Source organism: Mus musculus, chromosome 3, assembly GCF_000001635.26.
Source record: "Mus musculus strain C57BL/6J chromosome 3, GRCm38.p6 C57BL/6J".
NCBI lineage: Eukaryota > Metazoa > Chordata > Mammalia > Rodentia > Muridae > Mus > Mus musculus.
Genome location: NC_000069.6, coordinates 81,034,637 through 81,060,927, shown reverse-complemented (window position 1 = coordinate 81,060,927; position 26,291 = coordinate 81,034,637). Strand labels below are relative to the sequence as shown.

Below are 26,291 nucleotides of genomic sequence, written 5' to 3'. Positions count from 1 at the left end.
CAACCTATAATAAGATTAGTATCATAAATGCAAATGATAGTGCTCCTTTCGAATGGCAATATAGTACCCTAGAGCGGAACTTTCACCATTCTTTATATCTGGAGTCCGAAAGAGCTTTCACCTGGTTTTCCCATGAGAAGGTCACAAATATGTAAATATAGATGTCCAGGTCAGAAAGCAACAGCAGGCATCATTTGGATCAAGTAAAAGCAGCTTGTTTCAATAAGAGTCAGGTGCAAGTATGCCTGGTAGATTTACCATATTTAGAAAAGCAAATTAATTTATAGTTCTCCAATCTCTCAATCCATTTATCTGTATTGACAGACTGGAGAACTATAAATTAATTTGCCATGCTATAAATAAGCTGTAAACACAGTAATTTCTCTACAGCTAATATACTCCCATACCCACTTGTCTATAATTGTGTACAACCAGATGGCATATTCCCAATGCTTCCAACAAGTGTCAGGAAGATAAACAGAGAGGGCTGGAGAGAAGAAGAAAAGGAAAGGAAGGAAAATAAAAGAAAGGGAAGGGAAGGAGAGGAGAAAAGAGGAAAAGGAAAAAGAAAGGAAACACAGAAAAAAGAAATTTTTTAAAAATCCCTTTATGTTGCCAAAAGCTGGCAGCTCTCTTCTTTCTTCCCAAACCCTTAGATCTTAGGAAAAGAGTATGTCTTACTAAGTGCCAACAACAACACAGATAATTGTTAGTATGTTTCCTCTGTGTGGATGGGGCATGCATTATCCTGCTTTGACTATAGCCACACTAGCCGCTGGGATAAAAGTCAGTGCCAAGTTTAAAATAATAACACCACCTTCTGCAGTGCCAGGGCCTGGTTTCTAACCCCAAATCCTGAATTTTAGATGCTGTCTGTTAGAATGAAATAAAATATGGCTTGGATTTGCTGTTACACAGACCTCTGAGTTAGGGTTAACAGTTAACACAGAGATGTTTCTAATCTAATGTGGGCTCACTGCAGAAGAACATTTAGAAAAGAATAAATTAATTTTAGGAAGAAAATTACCAGTATCTTTACCACTTCCTACCCTGGTCCTTATTAATAAAATATATTTACAATGCAATAGCATGAATCACTTTAGTGATATACGTTTATACACTCGTGAAAATACTTATGATGACAAGTAAAAAATATGTATGATGCTAGTATGAGCAATGGGGGTTCTTCAGGGGGAGGGCTTTATTTGAACCTTCCTGTAAATCCCATGAATAATGACAACTTGTATAATTCACAGCTTTTCTCAAGGGAGGTTTACTACCCTGGGGCCAGCCATCCAAACAAGGTTCAGGGGTGACATGTGTACCAATATGATAAAGATAGGAAGGAATTGTAGTACAGAGGGTACCAGGTCCAGCAACTCTCTCCTAATTTACCCAGACCATCGGAGAATGCTTCCAGAAAAGACTTCCCTCCTTTCCTCCTTTCCTCCTTTCCTCCTTTCCTCCCTCCCTTCCTTCCTCCCTCGTTCTCTCTCTCTTCCTCTCTTCTTCCGTTCCTCTCTCGCTCCCTCTCTCTTTTCCCCCTCCTTCCTTTCTTTTCTTTTTTCTACCTTTTAATTAAGAAGAAGAGCAAGAAACAAACAAGCAAAGATCAATTTATCTGTGGTTTCCTAATAACGACAAGGACTAGGAAGGATGCTTAAGTATTCCTTTAAAAGCTCAAATCTTTCAAAGGTGAACAAAGTAGAACTTAAACCACGTGGTTTGAATAATGAAGACAAAGTATTCAGGCCATTCTTCCTGAGAGTTTGATGTCCTTGATTAACATGCAAAGTAATGAGAAATTTGATGTTCCTTCTCTAGAGCATTAATATCACTCTAGTTGGCCATGAAGCAGAAAACAAAGAAGCACACACACACTCACATACATACTCATACAAATGCAAACACATACTCATACAAATGCACACACTATTACACTCACATGTACTCCCTCTGTCTCACACACACACACACACACACACACACACAGAGTTTGCACGGTGGTAATGTTTCTTTATAACAAACTGGCCTCAGGAAATTATTAATGAGGGGTGAGGAGGTTACAGAGCAGCTAAGCTCACAAGAATGCCTAAGCAAAGAGAACTGCCTATTCAGACAGAGCGGCTGAGGACTGTGTGGGGAAGACTGGCACTTAGAAAGGAATTCCTTCCTAGGCAAAAATTTTTCTATACCGTGCAAAGTGAGAATCAAATGAGTCATAACAGTCCACATCTCCTGTGTGTGTGTTAGTGGGTGACCTCCGATTCCTAAGGAAGTCAAGGGCAGCATCAAGTGAGAAACCACCCTCCTGCCTCTCTACCCCTCCTCCCAGCACCACATGTGAGGACCATCTGAGATGACACAGGTTTGGTCCAGCCAGATGCCATTACACATTGGATGACACCGGATTTGTAACTTTTGGCTTTACTTTCAGGAAGGGAAAAAAATAAAAATAAAAAAGACCCATGCCAGAAATTGAGCGGCTTTTCTCTTTGGACAAGCCCAGGCATGCCCCAGCGACACCAGCACTGGCTGAACCCTCTCTTCCTAGGCCTGCCTACCACCAGAAAAGTATGAACATTTTAACCGACTGTTTCGAAGGACCCGGAATAGAACTTTTAGTCACTCAGCCTGAGCAGAAGAGCAGTAAAGGAAAAGTTCTCTGCTTGTGCAAACATGGGGCCTATTTTCTCTATGTGAAGATGGCAAGAAACCCCTTTGTCCCCAAATCAGGATGAATGTTTTATCACTTTCAAAAGAGAAGGTACCTTCTGGTCCAGATACACAGAAAAGAGTCCTCTGCTTGACAGCTTCCACTTTATGCTGGTCAAGTATGTCTCTTCTATTGCTGCTATTGACCACTGCTGTGTCCTTGTCAACTCAGGACCAGGGGACTCTCAAGTAAGTTAGGCTTTCAGCAGCACAGCTTCATAGACTGAGCACCAATGGGTTGTCAGCCCTTCCTGGCTGCAAATGGTTGTCACTGTAGAGCCATCGAGTCCCTAAGCAATTCTAGAGAAACTCCCTATTGCAACACACACTAATTCTCTCAGTTCTGTTTTTCTGTAGAACCCTCACTAAAGATGGCTTTATGTTGGCCAGATTTAATCTTCTGTAAGTAGTTGAGACAACCCTCATGGCTGGATTTCAGTGTTCTTTTGTTACAGATGACAAAGCTGAAGTCCAGGGGGGGTGGGGGGGGCAAAGTGGTGGAGTCATATGGAGGTTGTACTAGAAGAGAAGATATTGTGCTCTAAGACTCAAGCATTGATTCTGCACCACTATTCTTTAAATGGCAATGGTTTGTGTTGCCAGAGAATTAGACTCAATTCCAGCTTCATTTTACTTTCTGTCCTTCCTCAAAAAGCCATATTTTGTTATGTTGATCCCAACCTACTTTCTAGATTAAAATAAGCAAACTGGAGAAAAAAAAAAGTGAAGATACCAAGTGACAAATCTCAATTTCTGGGACAAACGCTGAGGTGCCTATTTAACAAATAAAGAGACTTGGTATCCAGATTCGTCCAGCATCCCTCCATCACTTCCTGCTATGGGGTATGGCTGACATAACCACCCTCTGCCCTAAACCCTCCAGCCCAGAGGCTGGACTGCCCTTACCTCAGAGCCTTTTCCCCATGTAATCCAGTACTTCCGGTTACCTGCCCCCTTCCGTTACCCTTCAGCCTTCAGACTGATGCATATGGTTCCTTTTCCCTGGCCCATCTCCACAAAGACTCGGTCATGGCTACTGAGGATTGCCCAGACATCTCTGCCTTTAGTACTCTTTCGTTTTGATCTGTAACATTCTCCTCCATCACACCTGGACGCTGTCATGTTTGTTCCTTTTTCTTTCTCTTTTTTTTTTCATTCATCTACAGGAGTACTATAAACAGATCATATTACAATACCCTTCAAGTAATAGTGCTAGGTCCTACCTGTTTTCCCAAGCCACTTTCCTAAACCTTACTCTATTCCCATTAGTATTATCTTATCCCTCTCTACAATTTTCCTTCCTTGGTTAGAATGGCACATAAAGCCTCTGGTCTTAACTGTTTCCTTAAGTTTCTACATCTTTCTGTGAAGTCTGAGAATCTATAAAATTTGAAACAGTTGTAAAATCCCTATGTCTTTTCTCTTCTTACCTGTCACTTTCAGCTTAATTTGCACACCTCAGCTTGAAAAGCTAGGGTGCAAAGCTATTATTCTCTTCCTTGTGGCATAGTAGGTAATAATGTACTATGAAAAAAAGGTATTTTTGTTATAAATATAAAAATTTCTAAAATGCTTATAAGTGCTGAATTGCTAAGCAATTATATTTATATAAAATCAAAAATAAAACATGGCAATACTTATCAAATATATCAAAACAAAATTCCAAATTTGTAAGAAATCAGAATTTGTAGGTTTAAGGGTTTACCTTGTAAATGTCTGGATGCCTACCAATTCCTGAAGATGATAGTGTGGTGTGTGATGGCTTAGATTCTAAGTATGAAGAAAAAAAGGTGGACACAAGGGTTTTTGCCAGTCAGAGAACTGTGGATCTCATAAGAAGGTGGATGGTACCTGAGGAACCATGCCACAGGTCAAATTCAAAACCCCAACACACACACACACACACACACACACACACACAGAGATAGTTCTATATATTGAGTACAGTATCCACGGTGTGTAATTAACGAATCATTCCTTAGCATTCTTAGCATTTGGGTTTTATTGTAGACAAAGGTATTTCTCAACTAGCCAAAATCTGAACCTGATGATATGCTCTCAGTGTAGTTAGAAACAGTTGAATCAAACATCAACATTGTCCACATTTAAAATCTCTAGGTACCTTCAGCGAAATCTTTCTGGCATATGAAATAGTGTCTGGGTTTGGTGGCTGATTATGGGATGGATCCCCGGGTGGGGTAGTCTCTAGATAGTCATAGCTGTCTCCTATGAGGCTATGCCAGTGCCTGTCAAATACAGAAGTGGATGCTCACAATCATCTATAAGATGGAACACAGGGCCCCCAATAGAGAAGCTAGAGAAAGCACCCAAGGAGCTGAAGGGGTCTGCAACCCTATAGGTGGAACAACAATATGAACTAACCAGTACCCCCAGAGCTCCTGTCTCTAGCTGCATACATAGCAGAAGATGGCCTAGTCGGCCATCACTGGGAAGAGTGGCCCCTTGGTATTGCAAACTTTATATGCCCTAGTACAGGGGAACGCCAGGGCCAAGAAGCGGGAGTGGGTGGGTAGGGGAGCAGGGCAGAGGGAGGGTATAGGGAACTTTCGGGATAGCATTTGAAATGTATATAAAGAAAATATATAATAAAAAATAAAGAAAAAAAAGAAAGAAAAAATCTCTAGGCACTTCCAAGTGTGAATTTTAGGGGCATGGAAATTGCCAGTGACTTGCTTGCATACAAAGGAAAACAATGTTCTTCTCCCAGCAATATCCTGCTCCGGACTTCATTCCACAAAATGAGTAAAATACCTGCCTGCAGTCGGGGTGACTTCTTTTTAACATGTAGGCTGAAATAAAGGTGACCTACCTACAACAGAGGACAAAGTAACTCATCAAAGGGAGCATCTCATCAATTTCATTATTTTTATTTTTCCCTATGTTTTTTTTAATTTTTTATTAGATATTTTCTTTATTTACTTTTCAAATGCTATCCCAAAAGTGCCCTATACCCTCCCTCTGCCCTGCTCCCCTACCCACCCACTCCCATTTCTTGGCCCTGGCATTCCCCTGTACTGGGGCATAAAAAGTTTGCAAGACCTAGGGGCCTCTCTTCCCAATGATGCCTGACTAGGCCATCTTCTGCTACGTATGCATCTAGAGACACGAGCTCTGGGGGTACTGGTTAGTTCATATTGTTGTTCTACCTATAGGGTCGCAGATCCCTTTAGCTCCTTGGGTACTTTCTCTAGCTCCTACATTGGGGGCTCTGTGTTCCATCCTATAGATGACTGTGGCCATCCACTTCTGTATTTGCCAGGCACTGGCATAGCCTCACTCACACGAGACAGCTATCAGGGTCCTTTCAGCAAAATCTTGCTGGTAAATGCAAAGTGTCTGGGTTTGGTGGCTGATTATGGGATGGATCCCTGGGTGGGGTAGTCTCTAGATGGTCCATCCTTTTGTCTTAGCTCCAAACTTTGCCTCTGTAACTTCTTCCATGGGTATTTTGTTCCCTATTCTAAGGAAGAATGAAGTATCCACACGTTGGTCTTCCTTCTTCTTGATTTTCTTGTGTTTTGCAAATTGTATCTTGGCTCCACTATGTTCAAAGCAGCCTTCTTTATAATAGCCAAAAGCTGGAATGTCCCAGATGTCCCTCAACAGAGAAATGGATACAGAAAATGTGGTACATTTACACAATGGAGTACTACTCAGCTATTAAAAACAATGGATTTATGAAATGCTTGGGCAAATGGATGTATCTGGAGGATATCATCCTTAGTGAGGTAACCCAATCACAAAAGAAGTCACTTGATATGCACTTACTGATAAGTGGATATTAGCCCAGAAACTTAGAATTTCATTATTTTTAAAATAAGCAAAGCATTATTCTGTAGTTCTGCCTACTTCTCTGATTTGACCAACACCCTCTCTTCATATGTGTACAGGAGTCACAAAAGACTCAGAAACAGGAACTTGAGGTCAGAGTAGCAGGAGAGCTAGGCTACATTACAGGTCAGCTGTTCCAGAGATAGTCAATGACAGTATCAAGATTCTTAATGAATGCCATACCTATCTGTTGGTATTAAGTCACTGGGGAAGATGCTAACTTAACTGCATCCTAGAGCTCAGATTCCTTTCACATTGTCTCAATGCACTGCACTTCTGTGACTCACTGACAATACTGGCCACAGTTAAACTCAACCTATTAATGTTTTAAGATGTGACATATTCTTTAACCTGCTATCAGCTCCAGTACAAAGACCTAAGTGTCACACAAACTGTGGAAATCAATTTTGGTGGCTAGGCTATCATGAGAGTAGCAGAGGGCAGTTTGTCCCCAAGCCTCAGAGGCTCCTGTATGGAATGGTTAACAAATTGATCTACAAAAAGCCGGCACCAGTCCTCAACTTTGTAATCACCTCGAAAGAAATTCATCTTTGTTTATTAATCTCTAATTGATTTAAATTCTCAAAATAAACTGCACAGAACTTTTGTTTTATCTGATTTCAACTTTTTTTTCCTACCATCAAAATTTAATATAAAAATCTCAGGGACAACTATATTCATTTTCCAATTTTTTTTGAGTATAAAGAACATTGATTAAATTAGTATAAAAAGAACAGCTCCTGTGTCTTTCATCTCTATTGAAGATAATTATTTATCAAGTAAACATACTAAATTTTGCCTTCTTATGAAAACACTAAAGGAAATCTTAAGAATGAAATGTTTGGAATACAAACAAAAAGCCAAAGCATAATGTTTAAGTTACAGAGCTCAAAACAGAAAGATGACTCTTAAATATTTTGGGCTCTGTCTTCTGAGTTGAAGGATTTACACAGTCAAGCTCCATTGGTTCACTTGGGAGTTACTCTTTATATTATTTTTTCTTTTATTCTTCAAGAGAAAAACTCTGCCTACCAACCCCAGCCCCCTCCCCGCCTCCCACCCCCACCCCCACCCCACCCCTGCACCAAAGATCATGGCCTTCAAATCACAGCTTTGTTGAGAAACCTTTTGACACTGAGTCACAGGACCCTCGCTCAAAGAGCAAAATCTAATGGACAAAATGTTTAACATGCTCAGTAAATTGGATACTTGCCAGAGAGTTGTTTTTAATACTGGAATCAGCTAAGGAATTGGTAACATCAGAAAGAATCCCAGAAGAACTTGGACCTTTGAAAGGCATCCATCAGAATTTACATCTGATGTCATAGCACACCACAGATGTGACACACTGTTTTCAAAGGGAAATGTTTCCAATACCACTGTATTGGTACCATGCTTTTCACTCTGGTATTATTCTTGCTTAAATTATTACATGCATTCATCCTGTGAAAGCAGAAAGAGGGGACAGACTCCCAGTAATACCTCTCATATGCTTTCTTCTTTAGAAATTTACCAGAAGGTAACATATATAGATATTTGCGGTACAAACGGCAGTGAATATGCGTGCTTACCAAAAGTATGTGAGTCAGTGTTTGCAAGGAGATGAAACAGGAGCCAAGAGTTTAAATAAGATGTAACGCACAACCGGCCAAGAATTACCTGTGCTTCTCTGAAGCAGTTCATGTTCAGTGGCTAATCAGCACAGGACATCTAAGTCCTTACTGAGCCCAGGCCTGCAGAGGGCCAGAGTGCAAATACTGACACACAGTTCCCATGGCAGCACAAAGCCAGGCTACCTCTCCACAAACTGTCACAGCTTCTAACTGTGGCTGACTTCAAATCTGAATATGATTCATTAATGAGTGATTCTCCATATGAAGAAAGGAAAGTAACGGGAACTAAAGGTCTGGTTTTGTGGGTCCCAAACATTGTGCTGCTTTCTACAAAGCACAAGCCTGTGCTACCTAGGCACTTATGTAAATAGCAGTGTGTTTTTAGTTTGCTTGTGACACCATAAATATTGGCATACTGAACATGTGCTTCCTGCCATGAATTCTGAACTCTCTCCCCAGGGTCTGCTTCTGTTCTGTCCACATGCCAGAGCTACAGAAGACTCTCCCATAATCTCATACGTTCAGAGCTGAGAAAATCAACTTCACTTCCAAGGAGGAAGAAGACATTTCCTTCAAGTGGCTTTAAAATAAAGAAACAAACATCAAAAACATTTACAATATTTTTGCATTCCAAAGGATAAATTAGAATTGTCAATTTCAAGACTCAAGGGCACAAAGAGAAAACTAAAACTAAGAAGAAAACACCTGAGTTGCATCTTATGTTAACTGGAAATTTCAGAAAGGGAAGAGAATCCAAAAGTTAAAGTTTTTGCAAATAGACTTTTGGTAGATCACGCTCTTCTCTGAAAAAAATCAACTGTAATGACACATTATCACAAAGTTCACAGTTTAGAAGTGTTTTTTTTTTTCCTGGAAATAATGCATTTCTGTTTTCTGGTTGAGGAAATGATATTCTAAGTAGTCATCATTATAATCTGCCCATTGGGTTCTTTGTGCATCAATTTTATTCAGTCTAAGCAGAAAGACTGAGGTCATCCTGTGGGTCCCCTTTTAGTTCCTCAAAATCAAGCCAGACAGTAGCTACATCTCTCAGTTGTGTAATAAGGCATATGACTCAAAGATCACAGATGATGGCTTAAGGATCCCAAGATCCTTAAGCCAGCAGCATAGCAGCAGGGCAGGCTGTGCTCTGTCTATATGTTATTTGTATTTTACTCAAGACCTACTATCTGAAGCACTGTGCTAACAATTATTCAAGGTTTTATTGACTGACACTTAAAACTTATGGAAGATAAGAGCCATTGATATTTCAAAACCACAATTACAAGTGGTGACTATTGGGAACTTTTGAGAACAGCAGACTGAGAAATAAGAAAGGCTTTTAGCACAGCCCCAGGAAAAATGGCCCTTAATGCTTGTAGGTTTTGAAGATGTGTGAAGAACGTCAGTCACAAGGGCTAACTAAATGGGCCATATTGTCAGCAGCTGGCAACTAAACTGGGGTTTGTACTCTGTCCAGCTCCCGTCTCTCTGTGGACAATCACTCTGATAGATCGATCTTCTTGCTAACAAAAAAAAAAAAAAACAAACGTATGTTAAGGAAATCTAACTTTAAAAAGCAGCATCATATACACAAAAAGATAACCCTGGGAGGTTATGAATGGGCTAGCTGCTGTGTGGTAGTGATTTTTCCAGTAAACACACATAGCAAAACATTGAATTGAATATAGCAAATACACTGATTTTTTTAAATTTATCAACTACATCTGATAAAATTGTGGAAAATAGAGGATGCTAAACTGATGTCATGAAATATTAAGTATATATTTTAAGACTGAATCAGATTAGGAACCTAATCTAAATCTAAAGGCTGGAAACCTTCAATAGCTTATTAGGGCCAATAGCATCCACATATGTCCTATTGACTGTCGTGATATGTCAACTATAGCCCTTCATAATTAAAACATAGCTTTTCAGTCCTATTTTTTTCTGTAGACATATCAAGGACCCTATCCTTTCTGGCCCTCCAGTAAGAAGCAGTCTGGGGCAGACATGAAGAGAACTATTCATAGTACATCAGGGCCAGTGATTTGGACTCTCCCGCTCAAGCCTGGCAACAGAAGTTTGGTCCTCAAAACTTAAATCAATTCTCCTGCCTCAGCATCCCTAGTGCTAGGATTATAGGCATATGCTATCACCATAATGTCTGGCCTTCAAAACCCATGCAAAGATGAAAGAAGATAACTGACTACACAAAGTTGTCTTCTAATCTCGACACGTGCGTGCACACACAGTTTACACAACAACAAAAATGAGCAACACATGACAATGAGCTAGAAAATCAAGATCAGGAAGAATGCACAGTCCCTAGCATTTCTTGATGCATAACAAGTATGGAAGCCAAAATGTTGACCATTGTTATGTATGAAACTTGCCCCTCCCCTCTGCCTATCTTCTAAGTCCTAAAAAACCATGCCACCTTTATAACAAGACATTGCCTCCTCTCTCTCCCTCCGCTCTGGGACCACACTGACAGGTTTCTGTTGTAAACCGCAAGATCCAGCACCCTTACTGAACCATTCTCTTATAACCTCTCGTCTCACTGAAATATTCACAGTTGTGTTCCCAAATTCATTTACACTGGTCACCTATTCTTGTCTTGTTGCCTTTTAAACTTTTCTCTTGACCCTTGGCATCTTCCACTTCCTGTTTCAAGGCAAGTACCCCCTTGACCTGAACTGCCAGCCGTTCACGGGGATGTCTCCATGCAATGTCTCATTCTGTTCACTGAGCTGCACTCAGACATCTTCATCTCTATTCAGGAAGGAGTTAGATTAGCTCATCATTTGGCTTCCTCGAGGATATTCATTAGAATTTTTTTCTGAAGCTAGTAAGGTGACCATCCCTTTATATCTATTTCAAATGTCATTGTCAAAACAAGTTATACTTTAGACAAAGTGTATTCCTGTGTCTTAAAAATCCCGCTCCACCTCTGATTCTGCAAGGTACTGGAGCTGTCTATTTTCCTTGGCCTCCTGCTCACAGCCTGCTTCAACAACTTAGCTCCATTTGAAAACAAGCTTGCTATTCTTTCAAGTATACCCAATGGTATGGCAACCTTTAACCTGAATAAATATTCATGTCAAATGTCTCTGTACTTTCTTTTATTCTTTCTTTTTTGTTGTTTTGTATTTTGAGTCAAGATCTCATTCTGTAACCTGGATATCCTTGAACTTACTCAACCTCCTGCCTCAGCTTCCTAGTCTTGACATTATAGGTATATACTATTATGACTGGCCTCAAATGTGTATTTTATGTCCTCCTTTGGGTATAAATGAATTGGAGGCAACAAGTAAGCTATATTGATAATTAGAGTCCACCAAGGGTCCAGGAAATGATGACTGGGTACCCAGAATGACACTTTGGAAGATGGAGCTAGAATCTTTGCATTGTCAGGGTCTAGTGGGAGTTTTTTATATCACCAGGGCCATACCCTTAAAGGATACAGCAGGAAACAATTACCTTCATTTCCCTCTACTCTGCTTCACAGAGATGCACTTCCACCATGATATACTGCTCTCTACCAATGGCATAAAGAAGTTAATGTCCAATCACGGGTGAGAATTCCTAAATCAATGAGCCAAATAAAAGTGATTCCTTTACGAACTGATTATGTACAAAACTGTTTTAGTGATGGAAGGTTGAGTAACAAAGGCTAATTCACCTTTTCATCTTCCACAAGGCCTTATAGTCTGAACAGGAACTGGCCTTGCCCTGTCATTTACATCTCAATCCAGAGAGTTTGTATCCTCAGACAGCATGCAACTACATAAAGGAGTTGAAACCATACCTCAGCTCTTGGATACAAGATCACAGACATTCCCAACTTAAGAGAAAAATCTTAGAGTTGTTTTGATGTCCTTTTCAAACTTAAGACCATCACTTAAAAAAAGAAAGAGTGGAAAGGGAGAGGGAGAAAGAGAGAAAGAGAGAAAGAGAGAGAGGGAAAGAGAGAAAGAGAGAAAGAGAGAAAGAAGGAAGGAAGGAAGGAAGGAAGGAAGGAAGGAAGGAAGGAAGAAAGAAAGAGGGAGGGAGGGAGGGAGGGAGGGAGGGAGGGAAGGAGGAGGGGAGGGAGGGAGGGAGGGAAGGAGGAGGGGAGGGAGGAGGGGAGGAAGGGAGGGAGGGAGGAAGGAAGGGAGGGAGGAAGGAAGGAAAGAAGAGCCAATCATACACAACATAGACATGGTAGCATCCACCATTGTCTATTGTTTTCTTAAAACATGGGAGCCAGAGGACTTATTTCCTCTGTCAAACTTGTAACAGCAACACATAGAGTGGCCAGTATGTTACACTGTCAGTTATTAAAGGATAGAAAGGTTCATTTATTCTTTGTTTTGTTTGTTTGTTATGATGGGTTTCTTACACATTCACTTTGTTTAAAGCCAAATAAACCAAACAGAACTTAGGGATGCCAGAAAATGAAGACATGCTATAGAATCAAAGTAGAAATTATTGGACATCTTCTGCTCACTCTGATGCCCATAAGTTTGCTTGGCTTCTGCTGTCTTCCTACTGTGAAAGGTTTATGGTACCACGTTTCCAGGCCCCGTGTTCTGAACCAGACTGACAAGCCCATCAGGGTAATTTCAGAGAAGGAAAGGGAATATTCTAATGCAGAAAGATACAGGAGAACTGGGAGCAGCTCTCAGATCTAATTCTCTAAAAAGAAAAACCAGTGTCATATAAGGTTAGTCATATGAGGTTAAATTCAAGACAAGCAGAGTTACAGTGACCATAAATCATAACTGCTGTTGGATTTCTATTTTACATGGCTGTAGTTATAGGTCTACTCTTGTGAGCCAGAACAATTATTTTATAATTAGTTTAGACATGTCTGAGCCCAAAAGGAAAATTTCAATTTCAATCATCATATTTTCCTTTAAATAGAACACTGTGTTAGCAAAAAGTAGGCCAATTCAACTTCTCACACATAATAGACAAAGTGCATGGACCAAATCTTAGGTGCTTTCAAGGTATACTACAACATAGCAATGGTGGGATTTCATGTGCTAGACAGAAACAAACACACAAACAGCCAAGTTTTATCCCCTTAGTTGCAAGGTAGAACACAGGCGCGACCCTATAAAACATCACATGCAGCCCTAAATTTGGACTGCAGATCTATCACTTAAACATCTAGTAAATGACCCAATTTGTTTACATGGCCCTCTAGCTTTTTATGGACTTTCCATAAAGAAGTTATTACATCCATTCCCTTTATTTTGTTTAAGAGTGTTTGAATGAGCCCCAGAACCACGAGGTAGTTAAACAAGCTGTGCTTAGATGGACGTGGTCTCATATAATTCACCACTACCGGGGAACTTTGCAGATCAGTGTTTGTAGTTTGGAAACGCTGCACATTCCCACACACCAAAAGTATTTCCTGTGCTTTATGCCATTTTAAATGTTCGGCAGATATAGCCTATGAGGCCCATTTCCCCATGTATGTTTTTCCCCAATGATAAGTGTGGCATTTACACTTCTTCCAGAAGGCCCATACCTCCAAGGGTTTTTGCTATGCTGGACAAACTATGCTGAGCAGGCTGCAGAGGAGGACTGCAAAGAAAATGGGAAATCCAGACAAGCTAATTGGTTTCCTAAGATGTAAATGCAGTCTCTAGAAGGAAATCATTTTAAAGCAGTTAGCTTAATGGGGTGCCCAACTGATGCCTATTAAAAGTTATCGGTACAGATTAAAAATGAATTTCCACCAGGAAAGAAAAACTCTTTTTAAGAAGCAGAGAGATTATGTAATTCCTTATTTCGTGTGCTTAATCATGCCTTTAAACCTCAAGTCTGCAAATGTGCTCAAGAAAACAGAAATGAAAGTTACTCTTTAATGATTTACTGTCACCAATTAAGTTTCTAGATTAGCCTCTCATTATCCTGGCCAGATCTCAACCTGCGGTGCTGTGCTATTTTTAGATGGCTGCTTCGTGTAGAAATAGTCAAGATGATTTTGACCACAATGATCAACACATAGCAAGATTCTGCTGAAATCATCATCTGTACCTCTAAAGGATAGAAAATTGCATCAGAAGCTATGAAAACGTGCCTGCTTTGTGTATGATGTGTGGTCTTGATATGGTGAGGCTCTTCGGGTGCTTATGGAATGTCAGGAACAGTACAGTAAACTGTGTGCATAGATTGAGACACTATTGCATCCAATTTAATTAGATTACTGTCACCATCTTCATCATCATCAACAACAACAAGAAGAAGAACAACACACTCCACTCTGCCCCTAGGTCACCTCCCTTTGGCTATAGATGTATAGATCCATGCTTTTCAATCCAAATGTATCAAACTTTAATCTTTTTCCACTACCTAAAAATCACTCTAGTGAATTCAGATCGGTTTATTGGTGACCCTACTTTTTATTGTTATCACTGGAAACAAGAGCTGTACACATGTATTCTTCAGTGATCTAAAGACAGGGCACACCTTACCAAGTATTACTGTGGACTTATGGTGCTTCCCAGGTTCTTAAACAATGTGAACCTCAGCCCCCATAATCAAGTCTAAGTTTAAAATACAAGTCAGAAGTAAATGCTTTGAATTATCCCTGTTTCCCAAAATCAATAAAAAAAGCACCCACTGATAAGAAAGTTAGCATTTCTAGCCAGCCTGGTCTTCATAATGAGTTCCAGGAAAGCCAGGGATGTGTAGAACAATGATGTCTCATACCCCCCCCCCCAAAGAAAGATGAATATTTCTTTCATCTCCTCTGTTCACATCTTGCTCACATCTCAAGCAAATATCCCTCAATGTGCTGATTGTAAACACCCTCTGCTCCCATAGAAAGGGAAATTATGGCACTTTAATGCCTTCCCCATTTACATTTCTAATCACCCTAGCTATGAGCGTGTGTGGCAGTATGGGATATAAGCTGTGATTTATCCCTCAGTAGAGAGGAAAGATAAAAGATACGACTGTTAGAAGACAGATGTCCTTATAAATAGCCAGTAAAAAAGAACAGCCAGAAACAGCATAAGTGTCGTGGAAGTTTAACTTCTGCTGTTGATGGCGTCTCATCTATTTTGTGATACAAGGGCAGGTGCAGTGGACAGCTGGACAAGCTTAAGCCAGAGGACTCCCTCCATCTTACAAACACTGAAATGTTTAAAATAGCATTCACCCAGGAGCAAGGATTTCCTGGAGTGCAAACAGTATAGCCTCAAAGAGTGGCAACACACCAACACAGCATACCCACCACAATTTAGTCATTTCTAGCCCTTAACCGTCATACAATGATGTAAGCATTGTTATATATACAGGGCCCAGAATGAACCTCACCAGAGAATTGATTTGGCAAAGACATCTCAGGAGGATTAATATTTTAAATATTAATAACTTGAATATTAATAACTTGTATTCCTGTTCCCTGAAAAGTGTTAAGGCTATGGTCCATAGTTAAGTAACAGCTTCATTTATACTGATGGCCTGTAACAGAAGCAGCGCTTAGTGCCAACCTCTGGAGCCCTCCCCCAGCTGCCTTCTGCATGCCATCTATTTCATGAATGAAGTGTGAAATTAGCTCTTTGTTTACCTAAAGGAGGCCATACAGAAGAGTGTGAAGTGGGCAGGGCTTGGGAGCTGGAGCAGAGACTATGCAGCTTGCTCATGGAGCAAATTCAGAATATGCTTAACTACTGAGAGAGCAGAAAACTTCAGACAATGAGCAGTTAACTACCAACACCAAAGGAGACCACTTTCCCTACATGCCTGTTTAGAAAATAATGAAAAATAGTGATTTTCAGCTGGATTGTAAATGTGACCAACAGCTTTGCCTTTCATTGGGTTTCCTGCCAGTGCTGCAGGAAGCAAACACTGAAACAGCATCAGGCTTCAAATACAGGAGCTCAGGACAACTTTGCACCCTGCCAGCCTGGGCTCTAGAGTCCAGACTGTTCTTGCCTCTGTTGTTTTGTTCAGGCTCTTCCCTTTGTAGTATGTTTTCCTTTATGCCAGGGCTCATTTCAACTCAATTCTGCTTATCCTTAAAGGAACATTTCTCCTTGACCCTCCTATCCAGACAAAATCAGCCATTCAGATAAAGACACTAAGGATCGTCGGTCCTCTTCATTCCTATATGATTGCTGACACAGAACTAATAGCACACAAGGTAAAGGACAGTCCTACCAACCTCCTGTAGCAGATTTCAAGGGCCCCAGCACTCAGAAACATGAAGCAGGAGGATGGGGAGTTTGACAACCAGCTTGGGCTACAATAGTGAGATCGAGACTGGCTTGAACTACAAAGCAAGACCAGAGTTTTAAAATGAAGAGGCGGGGAGAGGAGGAGGAGGAGCAACAAGTTCCTCCTTCAGGTATCCTGCAGAAACCCAACACCTAGGGCTGAGCCAGGCACAGAGCACATGCTCATTTTATTTGCTGATTGAAAGCATGTCCTAATAAAGCATACAAGATCTGTCTCATAAAGACAAGGCACACGAATTGCACAATGGACACTCCGGCAATGAAAACTCATAACCTTGAACTTATATTTGTGTGCATCTTGTAGTTGGGAGTCTGGATTCCTCATGAAGTGTACAGCAGCAACACACCTCATTTGACTGAGAAATGAGTCAACTACAATGGGAAAGGGAAGAAGCCAGGTACAAAAGCATCATTGTTTGAAACTTAGAAGAATTAGAACACACCCAAAGAAGTAAAATCAGCTAAAGATAGCTTTGGAATGACAACTGGGTAACAATCAATACCAATGTCCAAAAACCAGGCAATGCCACCACCAATGGACCAAAATAACATCGATGAGCCCCGATATCTATGGTGATGTGATGGCAATGGCATAAATGTAGGAAATGTTTAGGATGTACAAAAATACTACATTTAAGGACTTGGCTTCTGTGTTACTATCAGCCTGACATCTCATCTTTATAGTTTCCAGAGTCTTAGTGTCAAAATTTAGTAATTTCAAAACAAAAATTTTAATAAACCAAATCTTTAAATCTTTTTATACAGAATAACACACTGTGCTTTCTAGAGCCCACCAAAAGATTGACACTTAAAACAAAACAAAACAAAACAAAACAAAACAAAACAAAACAAAACAAAACAAAACAAAACACAATCTCCTTGTAGAACCAAGCTTGCTAATGTCAAACAGCCATTCATCATGGTCAGTTACTGAACTGAAACATTAAACAGTGAAATATTATAAACTAATTATAAACTGAATATATACTGAATTACAACCTGAAATATTAAAAACAACTCACCTAGCAGTCTACATGCTTGCTGTGAAGCTCTGAAACTAAATGGTAAAAAAAATTTAAAGCAGCTGTTTTAATCCTTTGCCAAACTGTCCCATATTTATACCATAGAATCACCACCATAGGTAATAGCTAGACAAGCTGATCTAGGAACTGAATGTGATGGTTCTGAAGTTGTTTCTTTAATGGTCTTGTAAACTGAGCACAATGCAAAGCCCAATACCTTCTTATATATATTTTTTAAAAATGCTTTAAAATGTGCCTCATTCTGACAGCACAATGCCATGGGCCTAATTGATTCCAATATAAGGAAATCATATTAGCAATTGGCTACTGATCTATTCATATATTTACAGGGGATGTCTTCCGTCTAAGGCCTCACCCAGTTTTCCTATCAGTGGTCCCTAGGATCTTCTCAGGTCAAACTTCATCAGCATAGCACTGCTTGCATGTTTCTAGGACTTTAAGGTCCAAGCTGTCCATGAGCCAAAGTTCAAAATGAAAAGCATCCCAGTTTTGCTGGCTTCTCATCTACTTACCATTTTCAGGAGTCTTGGTTCATATCAATTCCCCATCCTCAGCAAACACAACACAGGTACATAAACAAATAGCACTTTTAAGAGAGAAGCCAACATCAGCATATCTAGAAAACCTGCCCACTGTTGACACACAACACTTGGAGATTTGGTAGGTTCATCAATAGCATCAAGTATTATTATGATCTGTCCCACCATTTCCAAGTTTATCTTCCAATGAAAAGACTAAACAGCATGGAAGGCATCTTTCAAAAGGACTTGCTTCTATAGAAGATGCTACAGTCTTGCTAGAAAAACAACACTTCACAAATATTTAATGAGAACAGAATTTCCTGTACTCTGATCCAGGTGCTATAGCTCCTACAGAAAACAGATCAGCAGATGGTCTCAAAAAACTCACTCCATAGTAAAAGAGGGAAGAACAGACAATTAAAAGAAAAGTAGAGAAAAGAAAAAAAAAAGAAAAAAGAATCAAGAAACAAGAAACAAAACATGGAAAGTTCTATGAAGCTAATTATACTATTATATTTGACAAGACAAGTAGATTGGCTAGTTTTGACTAAAGGGTCAGCAAAACCTGTCCTGGGAGAAGTTGTGTCTAATATCCATAACAAGAAGTTAGAACTTATACAAAGGAATTATGGTTAGTATTTTCCAGGGGCTCAGACAGATAACTAAGCCACTGGTGTGTCCATGTCTGCCTCCATCTCTTCCAAGCACAATCCTTTAAAGGGGAAGCCCAAAGGTTGCAAGTAGGTGACGGGCAACCAAAAGAAACCACACCCCTTCATTTTAGGTCCCTCCTGTAAGCTTACCTACAATCTCTGCTAGTTGTCCACAGTGTCAGAAAGCTTTACTGTTGGTATGATAGAGACACTGACCGCTCAGCTCTGAGACCCAGAGTTGAAGGAGCTTTTCCTAGACTTGGGTCTGTGTCAGGCAGCTTTGAATGGCTAGACCCTTTGTGCTGTTGGAAGAGACGACTCAGTACAAACATTTTCCCATTTTAACATTATAGCATAAGTACTAGGGCACATCAACAGGAGATTAACCTCTAGATAGATTCATAGGAGAAAGGAAAGGATAGTGTTTTACCCATAGTTGAAGCCAGATGTGGAAATAAATATACAGCACAGATTGTTTAATAAATGAATGGGAAATTACACAAAAATACTGAGATATTCTGGCTACAGACAACAGTTTCAAATAAATGACTAAAAACATTAAAATGAGAATAATCTAATGAAGGAACTTCAATTATGACATGGTATTTGGACTGACACTAACACAAAGCTATGTGGACAATTTTAGTGGTCTTGGAAATATTTGATTTGTGGGTGCTTTATATAAATTAATATACATCAGATTATCATAATTTCATGTAAGAAATATGGAACTAATAATATTAACACTACAGACATTGCAAGCACAAGGTAGAAGTGAGTGTAAGACAGATAAAGAGATTTCAAAGAGGTAAAAAAGACAAGACATGGGCATTGCTTAGCTGACTGAGAAAGCTATGCCAGTCTTCTGTATCAGTCAAGCTTGAACTACTGAAAAAGCTCAGTTCCCATCCCAGCATCTGTTTAGAAGGACTTAACACATTCCATGCCCACCTACAAAGCTTCTACAGGGCTTTTATCCTCTGTGAATACCTTTTAAATTGAATGTAACATATGTCTGATTGGGTATAGACTACTGCAGTTGGTACAGGACTTCCAAAACCCAGCTATTGGAAGGAAAGGACCGCACTCATCATTACATAATTGTTCTTTCCTTATTCAGCTGCCTCAGCTCTCTCATACAGAACAGAGCCATAGGAGGAAGTTTCTTCATAAAGAACAAAAATATATGTTTCAAAGGTCATACTCTAAAACTTAAGGACTGCCTTGCAGGAAAGTCCTTGGAGTCCCCAGTCAGAGCCTGTGTACTGTTGAGCATCTTTAAAGACTCTGGTCAGTTTGTTCACAAAAGAGCTTCCAAGTTCTTATCTAAAGGGTAAAATGTGGGCTCTGTTTGATTACCTGCAGGCTTGTGGCAGCAGTGTGAAGAGCTAGCACTAAAAGAGGGACCAAACATTCAAAAGCATTTCTAGTGAACCCATCTCCCCAAGGGAAGTTGCCCAAAGAACCATGAAACCTTCCCTTAGGAAAGGGCATACACTGTAACTGTTGCTCATAAATGAGCCCTAATAAAGACAAAGTCTAAGACAAAAACCCAAGGTGTTTCGGGAGAATAAGGACAGCAAAACAAACAAACAAACAAACAAACAAACAAAACAAAAACAAAAACAAAAACAAAAAACAGATTAGGGGTCAGTTAAAATGACTTACGTAAGACAAGTGAAACATAGCTCCACAGATAGCTTTGTAGTTGGTATCTATTTGCTACATCTGATGTGCAAACTGAGCCTTTCTTCTTGCGGCTTCTGAATATCTATGTAATTCCTCCTTATTGGAACTCAATAGAAGAACTCTAGCACCTCATAGTAGGCATTGTTATCTGGAGCTAGTGCTTTGCCAACATGAAGTATTTCCTCCCTGTGTTTAACAACCAGATGTCCTCCAAGTAGGTAAAAGTTATTTTTCAACTCATTTCCTCAAGGAAAATCTAGGAAGCCTGGCTTCATATTGGAGCCATCGGGGTATGGAATAACAATGGGATTGAAGAAGAGCTGGGGTAATTTTCACTGGGATAGTGCTTATCTAATACTTGTGAGGCCTGAGTTTCATCACTGACATTGGGAAGAAAAGATAAAAGTATGCTACATTCAAATAGCAAGAACAACAATCTAGTAGCTAGTAACTGGGCAAATGGTCCTATTCCCTAATTTTGAGTCATGTATATATGCTCCATTCCAAGGGTGCATATTTAGCTCCACTATGGGACAAACATAGCATCCAATTTCCACTGATGACATCAAATTGTTAAAGAAACTAATCAGCCCTAGTCATAGAGAGGAGGGGGAACTTGAAAACAGAACCAACCTCTTATGATCACAAATCCAGATCGATTTGGACACTTTGTGGTTGGCCCTTAGAAGGCCTTTATGTGAATCAAGTTGACCCCTGGCATTGTCTAAGGGAACTAACTGTTGAGAAGGTCATGCCTACAGAACCAGAGGATCATCAACACAAAGAGCAACAGGGCAATCAAAACTCAAGCACAACCAAATATGAGGGTGGAAACTAGCCAATGTAAGGAAGTGACACTTTGGGAAGTCAAAAAAAAAAAAAAAAAGTCAAAAGAAGTGGCTGCTATTCCAAGAAATCTGGTCACATTCCAGAGTGCTCTTCTTCCAAGCCCACCTGTTATTCTCAAACCCTGAAACCCTATGTCTAAAAGTCAACCTGAGAATGTGCAGAAAATAGCTCTATATTGCCCCCTAGTGTTAGCTAGCACTACCTCTCTTACTTTGAAAACTATTAAGGTGAGTAGTTCCTCTCCTCTCTACTTCCTGCTGCCAACCCTCCAAAGAGCTAAACATAGCCAGATCCTCTGCCCACAGATTAGGAAATGAGGAGACTATTTTTAGCATCATGCATCTTAGGAATGAGAATGGCCCAGCATCAGATGGCACCAGAATGTGTGTGGCCTGGCTTAGTGAACTCCCATCTTCTGGGGATGTGAAGCTACCCAAGTAGCTAGCTAGCTGCAGCCAGCAGAAAGCTCTGGCGCTCATTGCAAAGTGATGATAGCATGTAGATCATGAGAAGGGACTGCAAGGAAAAAGCAAAAGGATACAAAAGTAGCAAGGAGAACGAGGGATGCTGGGACCCAGCCACAGGAGATGAGGGACCAGAAATAGAAAGGAGCACTCACTGTGCAGCGATAAGTTGAAGCTGGGTTGCTATGGAGATTTAGTAAGAAGCAATATTTTAAACTAGACATTTATTTTGTGTTAGAAAGGACAAAGGTTGGTTGGATTTGCTTCCTGCCTGGGTATAGCTGGTGTTGTGGCTCCTTTGATCTCTCAGGTCTCTGCAGGCCCTATGATTATAGATAGATCACTAGGCTGCCCTTTGATCAGCAGTTCAAGAGCCTTAAGGTGCCACATGCCATCACATTAGCCAGAGGTAAGGAGCAAGCATACCAAGAAACACCATGCTATTACCCTGGCCCAGCAATGCATAGGAATGATGAAGAGAACATATGTATTTTTGGACTTTGTTTTAAGATGTGTCCTTTATAGAGTTGAAATCCAGATGTGAAGCCTTGAAGCAATATATATATATATATACATATATATGTATATATGTATATATATATCACTCCATCCTCATTTCCCAACTGTCTCTGGCAGTCATCTTACCTGGCTAGTGAAATTGCATTGTAAATAGATAACAAAGTAGGAAAAACATGTATATTTCCCTCTTAAATAGCAGCGAGAACCTCCCCTTGTATTGTAAACAGGGTATTTAATATTCCAGTTTTAGGATGCCTACATTAGCATTGTGGTTTCATGTGTGGTATAAAATTTCTATTTACAAAAGAGTCTCAAAAAATGGCTTTATAGTGGTAGATCAAGAGCAAAGGAGTTTAGAAATTGAATGCTGTGAATCATATGGGGTTCAGAGGCTAAGCAAATTACACCCCCGAAGCTTCCCTGGACTTATGAAAGAGGCTTTTCTCCAGCTCTGTGCAATCCCAGCCCAGGGGAACTCGCATCTGAAAGTTTTCTAAACATTTCAGGTACACTTGAAAGCTGAAAGTAATTCTCATTTCCTATGCAGGATTAGATCGCTTCCAACACACACAAAATAGTCATTCATGAACATACAAAAAAATACACCACCAAAAGGTGAGGGTTTCGGGGCACAAAGGCACGTTTTAAAAAAAAAAAAAAAGTTCAAGAGAAAAACCATAACCAATTCCTTTGAAAATGTCCAAGTGGCCTCTTGACCTCTGTATTTCTCACCTAATTCTTTATTGGTGCCTGCCTTCCCATAATACAGTGTTTCGATTAAGGAATTTAATACCTTTCCTGAATTCTCCATTCTTAACACCCCCCCCCATACCTGCTTAAAGTCAAACTTGCCACGACTCATTCATTTTGGGATTTCTTCTTAAAGGCAGTTCTTTTACTTGTAACTCTGGCCATATGCCACCTAGCAATGTGGTCACAGTTGACTTTTCCAATCCTTTCCATAGCCCATGCGTCCTCTCCACTCTGAGGTTGCGGGGCACTTCCCGCTCCCTCTACTCAGTGAGCTTCGGAAGTTGCAAACTGCCGAAATCTGCCCCCACCCCAGAAAGTGCACGCGGACTCAGGAAACTCCCATCTGCAGCGCCAGAGACCCGACCATCAGCTCCACGACTGGAGGACCCCACATGCCACCGCACAATGCCAACCCGAACGCACAGCGAGACGCGGGAAGGGGGAGGAGGGGGCGATACTCACCGTTCTGTTCCTTGTCGCTGGAGAGCTGCAACTTGCTGCTCAGGTTGGACTCAGCCCGAGTCCCCGTTCTTTGGCCGGCCAGGGCAGATGTCAGCAGGAGGAGGCCGAGGAGGAGCATTTGGCTGACTGGGGCGAGGGCTCACTCGCGGCGGGCACTGGGGAAGCGACGACTCCAAGGCTCAGCCCAGCCGGGGAAAGGCTGCGCTGCGGTGGAAGCGCCTGGCCGGCTCTGGCAGCAGAGAATCGCAGGGTAGTTTCCACATAATCCCATCCAAAAGTTTTTCCTAGAGCCCTCTTCTGTGTCTCCAGTTTTTGAAAAGGATCAAAGCAAAACCTGGACCTGAACCAGTTTCCCAAGGTTTAAACAAATCCTGAGCTGTGCCGAAGTGCGGGGGGTGGGGGTAGGCGAGGGAGGAAAGAAGGGGTGGGGACGCGGGGGAGCGGCGATGAGTCGTGGCGACTCGCAGGGAGCACCTGTCAGTTTGGGGGACAGGACACAGGCGAGGACTCGGGGTCCCGCCAAGCCAGACTGGAAGCCAGGTCGGCAGCGAGGCGAGCACCTTGGGATCAATGACAAAGCTGCTGATCGGGGCGGCAGGCGGCGCCCCACCCCCACCTGGGGGGAGGGGACCGTGCCCTGCGAGTGCCGCGCGGGTCCCGGGCGGGCAGAGAGGCCGCGGGGACGACTCGGGACTGGCCCGGATCCACCGCGGAGCCTCCTCCTTGCTGCAGTCGGTGGCCACCGAAGTTCCCTCGGGTACCGGCGAAGTGCTGCGGGAAGCCGGGAGAGCTTGGGCGGCTCGGAGTCGCGAGCGCTCGGATGCCTGCCCTAAGGCAGGGCAGGACGCAGGGCTGAGGAGAGGTGGCGGCTAAGCACGGGCGGCTAAGGGAAGGCCTGGCTGGCCTGGAGGATCGCTCTTGTCCCCTCCCCGTCTCCACTTTCCCCCAGCGGGCGGCGCGCGGGGCGCGGGGCTGGCGGCCGGGCGGGCGCGGGGGGCGCGGGGGGCGCGGGCGGCCAGCTGGCGGGCCAACAGGTGCTGGCGCAGACAGGGGGCACTGCGGGCCCCGCGGCAGACGGAGCCCACACTGCGGCGAGGAATGCCGCCAGGCGGCCCCCAGCTTCCTTTCCCCTGGGCGCCCCTAACCCCAAATAAGGAGTCTGCGGGCTGTTCAAGGGTGCTGCAAACTCAGAGAAAGAGAGAGGGAAAAAAAAGTAGGAGAGGACAGCCACTCCTTCTCTTCTGGCTCTCCCTGGCTGTAACTTGTCTTTCATTCCTAAGGGGATCCCCACTCCCAAAGCGCTTTGTCAGGACTCGTGGCCAGAGTTCTGCACTGAAGGAGGGAAGTTGAACTCAAGATGCTTCCAGAATGGCTCTGTCTGAAGGAGAATGAATAAATCAAAAGTAAAGATAAAGTCAGAGTTGTAACATGAATTGAAGCCATGCACCACTGTATCCACATGAACCCTGTTTGGAGAGGAACTGGGGTTGGAGGGTACCACTGAGCAGAAGAAAGAGTCCCTGTCCTTTGCAGCTGGGTGCTGCATGATAATGAAATCTAGCTCCTAGAGTGTCTGGGGACATAGTGTGGCAATTTACACATAGGCTGTCCTGGAGCCCCTAATGTTTGAACTGGTTGCCTTTATGCACGAAGTGCTTCGTGCTGAGACTAAAGTTCCTATGGGGTTATCTAGAATGAGAAAAACATGTTAGTAGGGCCTAGGGTGGTTCCATGTGCAATACATGTGTCTCTGATAGGATTCCAATATGCTTTCCTTATCAGAAAATCCTCGTGAAAGCGTTGAAGGCACAGTAGGGTTTGAAATCTAAACAAAAGATGCATCTTTGGATGGAGGGGTAATAAAAAAAGAAAATGAAAATAAGGAAAATAAAAATAACATTAGAGCAAGCAAATGCCTTGGTGTGCAGTCAGACAGATGTATCACCAAGTACTTAGTTGAATCAGTCAGGGCATGCAATCCAACCATAGAACCAAGGTAAACATAATCCTGAAACCGGGCATGACCTGGAGACAGAAATAAAAGATGGGACCAGTCCAAACGATAAAATGTTAATCTTTTCCTTTGTTCTTGGACACCACTGGGGCCTACCAAACAACCCTGTTCTAGCCAGGTCTCTGTCCTCTTCTCTCTTCCTTCAAATGAGTACTTGACAGGTTGTTCATTATAACTCCTGCTTGGCATCCAGGAAGTCCCCGGGACCAAATAAAGAAAGATGCTGTTCTCCTGTGAAATCCTTACAAACCTGTTCCATTCATTCATTCTTATCTGTGGGATTTCCACCTTTACAGTGTTGGATAGAAAGTCTCTTGCTTAGACTTTAAGTGTATGGATGTTAATGGTACAAGCCTTGTTACTTTATTCAAGTTAGCAGTGCATCATCTTCAGTGCCATTCCATTGTGACATACGTGTATTCCAAAAGTGTTCTGTACATTCCTGAATATGCAAAGGAGAGTTCCCAATTTTAATCAAAATGAGACACCAAAAGGCATGCTTTCTCGGTAGATCTGTTTGCAATCCAATCCATTAAGGTCCAGTTTTTGTCATTTACTTAGTTTTCTGATCAAGGTTTTGTAAATGTGCTTTTTTTGCATCTCCACACAGTTGGAGTTCTTGACCACCCACATAGGATACGTGTGCACTCCTACTTAATCCATTTGCACTCCAAAGACTGCAAGGAGTGATGACTAAGCTTTACTTTGTATCGCTTCAGATTGGCTAGAACAGTGCCTGGCACATCGGGATCATAAATAAACACATTGGACTGACTGACAGGTTTCTTTATTGGACTCACATTCTCCCTGGAATTTCAGAGAAGGTTGTATTTGAAAAGTTACAGATGATCTACAATACCACGCCACCTCTGTGTTTCACCTCATCCATATTCTACAGAATGAT

The 26,291-nt window shown here is 41.7% G+C and overlaps 1 protein-coding gene across 2 annotated transcripts in view; it reads right to left on the bottom strand.

Moving 5' to 3' along the window:
* The window catches only part of Pdgfc (platelet-derived growth factor, C polypeptide), a 177,625-nt gene extending 153,113 nt beyond the window's left edge, over positions 1-24,512 (bottom strand). For both annotated transcript variants that reach the window (NM_001357746.1, NM_019971.3), the window contains exon 1: positions 23,374-24,512. Coding sequence is in view for 1 of the 2 variants with exons in the window: in NM_019971.3 (NP_064355.1) it covers positions 23,374-23,491 (118 nt within the window). In the remaining variant the exon portion in view is untranslated. The remainder of the gene's footprint in view (positions 1-23,373) is intronic.
* Between the last annotated feature and the right edge of the window lie 1,779 nt (positions 24,513-26,291).